Source organism: Thalassophryne amazonica, chromosome 7, assembly GCF_902500255.1.
Source record: "Thalassophryne amazonica chromosome 7, fThaAma1.1, whole genome shotgun sequence".
Classification (NCBI taxonomy): domain Eukaryota; kingdom Metazoa; phylum Chordata; class Actinopteri; order Batrachoidiformes; family Batrachoididae; genus Thalassophryne; species Thalassophryne amazonica.
The window spans coordinates 91,638,339-91,648,981 of NC_047109.1; the positions used below are offsets into that span (position 1 = coordinate 91,638,339).

General features: G+C 40.8%; 1 protein-coding gene across 1 annotated transcript; it reads right to left on the reverse strand.

The window, feature by feature from the left end:
- Positions 1-5,764: 5,764 nt before the first annotated feature.
- On the reverse strand, positions 5,765-8,575 carry LOC117514550 (IgGFc-binding protein-like). Its single transcript, XM_034175065.1, has 2 exons — positions 8,198-8,575; positions 5,765-5,978 (listed from the first exon to the last, which is right to left on the reverse strand). Exons 1-2 carry the CDS (start codon positions 8,514-8,516, stop codon positions 5,935-5,937), a joined length of 363 nt encoding a protein of 120 aa, XP_034030956.1. The 5' UTR covers positions 8,517-8,575; the 3' UTR covers positions 5,765-5,934.
- Between the last annotated feature and the right edge of the window lie 2,068 nt (positions 8,576-10,643).

Below are 10,643 nucleotides of genomic sequence, written 5' to 3' on the forward strand. Positions count from 1 at the left end.
CTGTCGGTGACGTCATTCGCCTGTTAGCACTCCTTGTGGGAGGAGTCGTCCAGCCCCTCGTCGGAATTCCTTTGTCTGAGAAGTTGCTGAGAGACTGGCGCTTTGTTTGATCAAAATTTTTTCTAAACCTGTGAGACACATCGAAGTGGACATGGTTCGAAAAATTAAGCTGGTTTTCAGTGAAAATTTTAACAGCTGATGAGAGATTTTGAGGTGACACTGTCGCTTTAAGGACTTCCCACAGTGCGAGACGTCGCACAGCACTCTCAGGCGGCGTCATCAGCCTGTTTCAAGCTGAAAACCTCCACATTTCAGGCTCTATTGATCCAGGACGTCGTGAGAGAACAGAGAAGTTTCAGAAGAAGTCGGTTTCAGCATTTTATCCGGATATTCCACTGTTAAAGGAGATTTTTTTAATGAAAGACGTGCGGACGGGTCCGCGCGTCGGCTCGCAGCCGCCGCGACGCTCCGCCACAGGAAAAACACCTCTGTTGGAAGCCTTAAGGACAAGTTGGAACATGTCCAGCTGATAAACAATTTCTCATATACTCACTCCACTGAAAGCCATCAAAAGCCGCCTGGATTTTACAAATGGTTATCAACACGGAGGTGCTTTTCCTGTGCTGCCGCTCCGCGCCGGCTGCGTCCCGACGCACGGACCCATCCGCACGTCTTTCATTAAAAAAATCTCCTTTAACAGTGGAATATCCGGATAAAATGCTGAAACCGACTTCTTCTGAAACTTCTCTGTTCTCTCACGACATTCTGGATCAATAGAGCCTGAAATGTGGAGGTTTTCAGCTTGAAACAGGCTGATGACGCTGCCTGAGAGTGCAGCGCGACGTGTCGCACCGTGGGAAGTCCTTAAAGCGACAGTGTCACCTCAAAATCTCTCATCAGCCGTTAAAATTTTCACTGAAAACCAGCTTAATTTTTCGAACCATGTCCACTTCGATGTGTCTCACAGGTTTAGAAAAAATTTTGATCAAACAAAGCGCCAGTCTCTCAGCAACTTCTCAGACAAAGGAATTCCGACGAGGCGCTGGACGACTCCTCCCACAAGGAGTGCTCACAGGCGAATGACGTCACCGACAGGCGTGGAAAAACTCACGCATGCGCACGAGGGTTCAAGCATGTCTGACGTAAAAACATATGAATGAAATCCATATAGTTTTTGAAAAAAATAAAAAGGACCTATACTTTATGGACAGCCCTCGTATACACACGAGACTGGATTGAGATATGCAGCTCTCGGGTTTGTACAGGATTTCTTGAGGGAGTTCTGCAGTCACAGTTGTGACCGTAAGTGAATTGCTGCAGGTTTCAGCAGCTGTGGTTGACGCAGCAGGGCCCCATGACCATTAATCATATGAACACCATATGGTTGTACTGCAGTCTAATGTGCTCAGAGGCTTCTGGGAAAAACACTGTTCATTGTCACAAAAACGAAAAGTCTGCATACAAGGTGCTGCTAAAGTATTTATTGCCAGAACAATCAGAAGAAAACGTTTTTGCAAAATGTACCCACATTTAAAGCATGTAATTTGTAATATGAGATATATGAGACCAATTATGATATTATTAGACTTTCCCTGTCAGCTTCAGGCCTGTGGGACTCTGGTGATGTTGGTTGTTGCTCCACCAGATGGAGGTGTTGCTCAAAAATGAACAGAACAGACCTTCAGTCGACATTCTTTAGCATACGAAGAAGCAAGAGGAAGTAAAAAAGTAGGAATTAAGACAGGTTCATCCAAATGACTTCACAGGTTCTTCTTCTTCATCCTGTGTAAAGGATGTAAAACATAAAGATGTCAGTAAGCCACATTATGCAGGGATTTGGTTCAAGAGAGACATATGTTTTTATTTAGCAGAAAATGATTTTTACCTGAACACCAAAGTGTCACCACAGAACCAACATCACTACAGGCCACTGAAATGTGAAAAAGAAAAAAACTTGAACAGGAGAGCAAAATATAATGAAATTTACTTTGGCAGAACAGAAATAACAAGCATCACGTGTGAAATACTTTTCTTAAAGGGTATTTTGAATCTTTTCAGTAAGTTAACATGGCATGCCAGTCTGAAAATGTCATTAAAGAGATACTGCAGCCAAAACTTGACTCCCCCATCACCCCCCCCCCCCCCCCCAAAAAAAAATAAACAAACAACCCATTCCAGAACAAAATGCGTAACACTTTCAGTGTCTGAAAGTGTTTGAAACAAGGCCCATGTTTGCATATGTTTGGTCTGGTTAGTCTTTTTTCATATTTCAACGTTGTGGTTGAACTAAAGAACGTTTCATCACGTATTTTCTTCCTGACATAATCATGTTGGCTGTGTTTCCTCATACTTGACATTAATTGGCTTGTAGATGTGTGTGCCTCAGACGGTGGCTTGTCAGTTTGGTGTGCCAGTGTGAACATAGATAAATGAATGAACAGATTCCTTTTAAAGACAAAACATGTTTTATCTTTAAAGAGGAGTTGCTTGATTTTAAAGCATTAAGTTAATTAAATTACTGTCTGTTTCTGATCTTGTTTGACTGTTTAACTGGTGATGATATCCTATGGAGACCCAAATTGTTTAAATTAAAGAAATAAATAAACAAAACATTAGAACACAATCATATGAATAAACAGGTAGCATGGTTAGCACTGTTATCTCACAGCAACAAGGTCATAGGATCGATTCCCACCTGTATCCTTTCTGTGTGGAGTTTTGCATGTTTTCCCCATGTTTGTGTGGGTTCCCTGTGGGTGCTCCAGCTTCCTCCCACATCCAAAGACATGTAGGTTAGGTGAATTTGGAAACTTTAAATTGTTCATAGGTGTGGGTGTGAGTGTGTTTCTCTAGTGTCCTGTCCAGGTTGTCTCTCTCCCAAAAATTATACAGACACCTACTCAGTGGGTGTGTCTCACAGGGTAATAGGAGCCCAAATATGGAGTTTTGTGACATATGTCACAGAGATGTAAAATGAGCTTTATCAGGAATGATTTTTGCTTGCAGCAGTAAAGTTACTATGTGTGTATAATGATGAGATATTGGGGCTGTTTAACCTAAACCCCAAACATATTTAACTGTAAAAGGTTATTTAAGACTGATTCACAAATACTCGTATGCACACACTATACCTTTAAATGTATACACAAACATCACTTCTTGTTGCATTGTTTCAACCTCTAAAGGAAAAATAATACATTCGCTCAAGAATTGACTTAAAGTTCGAACACAGAACAAAAGGGCTGAAAATAATATTCCATCCAAATGAGTCTTAAGTGTCCTTGGATGACAAGCAGTGATTGCAAGGTTGGTTACATTTGATGGCCATGTCTGTCAGCCTCACTTCTGATCAGTAATTATCATGGGGGATTCTCTGGCATTTTGTAATTACATTGGAACAAATGCAATTAAAATGCACACTCTCATTCCCATAAAAAGACTCTACGCCGTCATTCTTTAGTTCTCAGTTCTCGTTTCCACTGAGCGATCCGGGTCAGTAGGGCACAGTCTGGGACAGTTCAGAATGGTTAAGCTCAGCTTGGCTTGCATTTCTACCACCAGCCTTTCTTTGGTAGGTGGAGCATGGCAGAGACTGACATGCATGTCATTGAGTGCACGTAAGCTGTCACGAGGCTCCTTCCACATGGAAATGGGTTTAAGTGTATCTACATAATTTGTGTATCGTATTGGCTTTTTGTCCACACAGAAAATGCAATGTCGGTGGCCGCTAACGATATTTCTTGAAAACGGCTCCCAGGGTGGATAAATCTGTAAACACCATTTTCACGTCTTGGTGTGAAACGATGATGTCATAGACCCACCTCTATAACCTCAGCTGCTGATCTTCATCGCGAGTAGAATGTTGTAGAGATGATGGATGGCTGTGGTGAACGCTGATCGCGATTAAATACTCGTATAGCACTGTAATTCTGAATAAAACAATTACAGAAAGGCCTTACGGCTTTTAAAATAAGTTTTTTTTTTCTTCTTGTTGGTGGGACATAGCGCTGGCATCCTCTGGTTCAGAGTGAAAAACACACCCGGAGCAGACAAACACCAATGGGCTCCCTTAGAATTGCTGCACTGATTCAATAATTTCCATGATAAGTAATCATTTCTAGACACCATCTTCCAAAACAAGGACGTCTTATGTGGATAACAGATTTTGTCAAGCAGTGATGATCAATACAGTTGAAATGATACAACAGTTAAGCTTGAGACTTTATATTTACTCAGTGTGTGAATGGTTGTCACAGCAGTATGAATGGTCTTGTGAGGACTTAACTGAAAAAATAGGGTCTGTAGATGTAGATAGGGTCTCACCTCCGTATTTATGTGGACCATCTTGAATAAAGATATATTTAATTATTATTGTTAGTGTGCCGCTTTGTACTGTAGCTTTAGCTTTTGCTGCTACAATGATTAGAGTGATGTGTTCCTATGTTGCTATGAGTCAATCAATGGACAACGGTAGGTTAGCTACTCCCTTTTGCTACCATTTCATTATTTTGGTACCCCAAGTGAAGGGTGCCAAAAAGTGGTATGGTACAAGCCCGTTAATTTGGTGCCTGCCTCTAAATCTGAATGTGGAAACACACAAAATAGTGTTCCATAGGGTGCCGTGCCAACCCAGACCGCTCGGTGGACACGAGTCATTTGTGAATGAGTGGTTGTAGCAAAGGCACCATCACTTGCTAATAACTTTGAGGGTCCAACTGAGTTTGTATTTTGCAAAAAAGGGCAAAACAGAGTAGACGATTAACATTTCTGCTGTAGCAGGGATTCAAGGTTAAAAGCAGAGATGAGGACAAGTTGGAGAGTTTTTTTTGTCATATAGGGGTGGAAATAGCTGAGTTGGTAGAGTGGGTTGTCCCATGAATGAAGGTTCAGTTGACTCCAGCTCCTAACCACTCAAAAATCTGCATATTGCCGTTGTGTCCTTGGCCGTAGGTGCAGAATGGCAATTTCAATTTATTTTCATTTATATAGCGCCAAATCACAAAAAAAGTTGCCTCAAGGCACTTTACACAAGTAAGGTCTAACCTTACCAACCCTGAAAGCAAGCACACAGGTGACAGTGGTAAGGAAAAACTCCCTCTGAGGAAGAAACCTCAAGCAGACCAGACTCAAAGGAGTGACCCTCTGCTTGGGCCATGCTACCGACAGAAATTACAAAACAATTCACAAAACAATATGGTGGTGCACAGGACAGGAGGGTTTCCAAAGCAGACACCACACCCATCTCTGAATGGAGCTGCACCTCAAACAGAGAGGAAAAAACATACAGAATCAGGCATCAGAAAGACAACAAATACAGTATAGTTTGTCAGCATTAAGCAACAAGAAAAACACAAGAAATACTAAGGTGATCGCCAGCCACTAGCCCCAAGGTTCACTAAAAGACCCAGAATTTTGATAAAGTTGAGGCCGTAGCCTGCTCCGTTTCCTAATGAAATGAATGGCAACCACGCTTCTGTCAGTTTACTCTAGTAGCTTACCACCACCAATGTGTGAATGAATAATGAAACTTGAAGTGAAGTGCTTTGGTTATTTTGAAAGGCATTCTATAAATCCAAGTCATTATTATTATTATTATTAATTATTATTATTATTATTATTATTATTATTATTATTGTTATTATTATATTGCTGTATTAAATTTCAAAATATCAATAAGTTCAAATCACTCACCATCTGGAGATTTCCTCAGCATTCCAAGAGTCAGTTTCCATAGCCACATCAGTCGTTGATTTCCCATCTGCAGTTCTCATGTCATCTTTGGAGTTATTGTTGTAGTTTCCACAGGCGCCACACGTTTTACCAGACAGACTATGGTGAACAATGACAGTGACCTCCTGAGACAGCGAGTAGGTGACCCTCAGAGCCGACGCCCACTCGATGGTCACAGTCATGTCAGAGATGTGGATGGAAAGCTCACTTGTGAGTTCCTTGGGAAGAGACACTTTTTTGCAGTTGACCTGGATGAACAGAGGAAGATTGCCAAATAATAAGGCAACTTATCATACAACCCCTGGCAAAAATTATGGAATCACCGGCCTCGGAGGATGTTCATTCAGTTGTTTAATTTTGTAGAAAAAAAGCAGATCACAGACATGACACAAAACTAAAGTCATTTCAAATGGCAACTTTCTGACTTTAAGAAACACTGCAAGAAATCAGGGAAAAAAATTATGGCAGTCAGTAACGGTTACTTTTTTAGACCAAGCAGAGGGGAAAAAATATGGAATCACTCAATTCTGAGGAAAAAAATTATGGAATCATGAAAAACAAAAGAACGCTCCAACACATCACTAGTATTTTGTTGCACCACCTCTGGCTTTTATAACAGCTTGCAGTCTCTGAGGCATGGACTTAATGAGTCACAAACAGTACTCTTCATCAATCTGGCTCCAACTTTCTCTGATTGCTGTTGCCAGATCAGCTTTGCAGGTTGGAGCCTTGTCATGGACCATTTTCTTCAACTTCCACCAAAGATTTTCAATTAGATTAAGATCCAGACTATTTGCAGGCCATGACATTGACCCTATGTGTCTTTTTGTCCCCTGTTTACAATGGGGTACTCAGGTCAAAGCAGTTTCAGTCTTTTGTTCATGGTAATGAGTCATTCACGTCATCAGGAGAGTCGTCAAGGGAGCCACCAGGAGAGGCTTCCGTCCCATCATTAGGAGGGACAGCTGCCCTGTCATTAGGAGGGTGCTAACTAGAGCACAATAGGTTCTAATTAGAGCTATTGTTTAGTCACTAGCCTATAGCAGTCGGCCTCTCGGTAGGAGGGGTCTGGTTAGGTTTAAAAAACTCCAGCTTTTGTTGGCTTCTGTTTATTCTTCTCTACAAGAGTCAAGACAGAAGTCAGACTACCAGAGAAAGAATTTTAGCTGAGGAAGCTTCTGCGATTTTGAAGCGAAACGTCCTCGCATCAAGCAACCCAGTCCAGTCGAAGATTCAAGCTTCTCTACTTTTTGCAAGGAATGTTTTCACAGTTTTTGCTCTATGGCAAGATGCATTATCATCTTGAAAAATAATTTCATCATCCCCAAACATCCTTTCAATTGATGCGATAAGTGTCCAAAATATCAACGTAAACTTGCGCATTTATTGATGATGTAATAACAGCCATCTCCCCAGTGTCTTTACCTGACATGCAGCCCCATATCATCAATTACTGTGGAAATTTACATGTTCTCTTCAGGCAGTTATCTTTATAAATCACATTGGAACGGCACCAAACAAAATTTCCAGCATCATCACCTTGCCCAATGCAGATTCGAGATTCATCACTGAATATGACTTTCATCCAGTCATCCACAGTCCACGATTGCTTTTCCTTAGCCCATTGTAAGCTTGTTTTTTTCTGTTTAGGTGTTAATGATGGCTTTCGTTTAGCTTTTCTGTATGTAAATCCCATTTCCTTTAGGCGGTTTCTTACAGTTCGGTCACAGACATTGACTCCAGTTTCTTCCCATTCGTTCCTCATTTGTTTTGTTGTCCATTTTCGATTTTTGAGACATATTGTTTTAAGTTTTCTGTCTTGATGCTTTGATGTCTTCCTTGGTCTACCAGTATGTTTGCCTTTAACAACCTTCCCATGTTGTTTGTATTTGGTCCAGAGTTTAGACACAGCTGACTGTGAACAACAAACATCTTTTGCAACATTGCGTGATGATTTACCCTCTTTTAAGAGTTTGATAAACCTCTCCTTTGTTTCAATTGACATCTCTCCTGTTGGAGCCATGATTCATGTCAGTCCACTTGGTGCAACAGCTCTCCAAGGTGTGATCACTCCTTTTTAGATGCAGACTAACGAGCAGATCTGATTTGATACAGATGTTAGTTTTGGGGATGAAAATTTACAGGGTGATTCCATAATTTATTCCTCAGAATTGAGTGAGTCCATATTTTTTTCCCTCTGCTTGGTCTAAAAAAGTAACCGTTACTGACTGCCACAGTTTTTTTTCTTGATTTGTTATAGTGTTTCTTAAAGCCAGAAAGTTGCCATTTGAAATTACTTTAGTTTTGTGTCATGTCTGTGATCTGCTTTTTTCTACAAAATTAAACAACTGAATGAACATCCTCCGAGACTGATGATTCCATAATTTTTGCCAGGGGTTGTACTGTGGATCTTGAAATTCAAGTAAATCTTTAAACACTGTTTTTAATACTTTCCAATGCCTCTTACCCAGACCAGATGATCTTTTTTTTACTATGATGGAGGTGTTGTTGAAGTACACAAACACAGTGACGACCTGCTTTGCTCCACAGTAACTGCAAACTCTGACATCCACGACCACACGGAACCACAGCGCTGCATCCTCGTCACAGAGAGACATCAATTCAAATGCTCCTGGACCTCCTACTCCTCCTGACATGCCATCAAAGGAGGTCAGGTAACCACCCGGACTGACCGTGCAGTAACCCTGCTTCACGTGACAATCCTGGACTCCGCCTCGTACACTACATCCCTCCTCAGCAGCACAGGTAAGGTTTGCACACTTCATCTCACCAAATTCTTGGCACACACACTTGGACTTACATTCTTTGTCCACATCCGCTTGGCCCAACTGGAAACATGTATTACATGCAGTGTTAAAATTATTGTTAATTTTCAGACTGTGCATGACTCACTACATCAAATGTGACTGCTGACATACTTCTGAAATACGGCAGCAGAATCTTGAGGTCCTTCAGTAGTCTAAGCCCAGAAACCGTTCTCTAGTTTCTTTGACAGTATAGTGACATAATACTGTATTTTCATAGGGTTCCAAAGAAAAACACAAATGTATCATAAGTTTAAGGAAAAATTTCAAATGCATAAAATAGATTTCTATTTGGGATTCAGACCTGGCACCAGACATAGACTTGCAGAGGTGCCTTGCATTGTTCTGAGGGGGTCAGTTTTTTTTTTTTATGCCAGAAATGTAAAATCATTTAATCAGGGGTTCTCCCCCGGAGTATTTAAACATTTGAACAGGTGAATATGCAATTAGAATGTAGCCCAAGCACAGGCTAACTGCATGTGAGCGCAGTATAAATGCACCGCTAATATTGGGCTACTGGATAGGATTTAAAAACTTCATGCACCAAATGCAAGTATAGGCTAAACATTCTCTCAACACTGTTTATTATTGTTACCAGCAGGACGTACCAAAACATATTACCGTATAGCTTCTGTTTCTATAATAACCATAATCTAGCTATAATTAAATTTTACTACTAGTCTACAAAGTATATGTATACTACAATCTTCTCTTATATTAATCTTTAGGTTTTAGAAACCTACTCCTATAATGTTATATATAAACCATTTTTCTTGTATATATTGTTTATTACTCTTATTATTTAAATATCACTTATATACATGATGTCTATTTTCTTATGATATGTCTTATATTATTATGATATGTCCTTTTTCTTGAGTCGCTTGGGTGGGTAGGGAGAGTTCCCATGGGATAAAAAAGCTTTTCAACCTACCATCCCTGGTTCTCAAGACCAGGCACTGAAGTGGCTCTACGCTACTCTGTCCTACTCTTCTATTCTACTCTTCCTTTTTAGTTATATAGATATACCTTAGTATACACTAGTTCTACCTTAGAACTTGAATATATGATAGAAGACATACCCTACTGAATTTTCGTGTAACTCATACCCAACGTGAGTTATCCGTATTGGTGAAATTCATTTCTTTCACTATCTTCTAGGACTCTCTGTGGTCCTTGATTAACCCTCTGGGGCCAATGCCATTGTATACGATGGCTAAGACCAAGTTTTACTAAATTATAAATAACGTTTTAATGATATGAGATAGAAACTTACTTTTTTGCTGAAAAGTTAAAGAAATGCCATATATTTTTTAGTTCAGCGTAGTTTTTTTCACTTCTCACTCTCTTTCACAGCTACGAGGTCTGTCAATAAAGTAACGGTCCTTTTTATTTTTTTCAAAAACTATATGGATTTCATTCATATGTTTTTACGTCAGACATGCTTGAACCCTCGTGCGCATGCGTGAGTTTTTCCATGCCTGTTGGTGACGTCATTCGCCTGTGAGCACGCCTTGGGAAGGAGTGGTCCCGCCCCCTCGTCGGATTTTCAGTGTCTGGAAATGGCGGAATGAAAAGGACTTTTTTTCCATCACAATGTTTTCAGAAGCTGTTAGAGACTGGCACCTGGAAACCATTCGAAAAATTTATCTGGCTTTCGGTGAAAATTTTACGGGCTTCACAGAGAATAAGGTCTGTTACTACAGCTTTAAGGACCCCTTTAAGGACGCTCGGCGTGCCGCACTCCGAGCTGCGATGATGCGGCACAATCCACCGGACCATTTCTAAACGGATGGCTCTGTGGATACGAGACCGTCGTGTGCTCTTTCTCTGGTTATCACAAGAGCTGGACATCAGCCATTTTCCGTCAGACATGTCTGTCTCGGCTTTCAATGCTTACCAGTCCAGTAAGTATCAGTGAAATTGTGGAGAGCTGGACATGTCCAAACTTGTCCTCTGACACGCCGAAACGGAGGTGTTCCTTTGTCTCGCTTCCAAAGTGAATCGGTCTTTACGCGTGAAGCCTCCGCGCGGCTTTCCATGACAAAATCTCTTGTTAAAAGTGAAATCTGCCGGAAAATGGCTGAT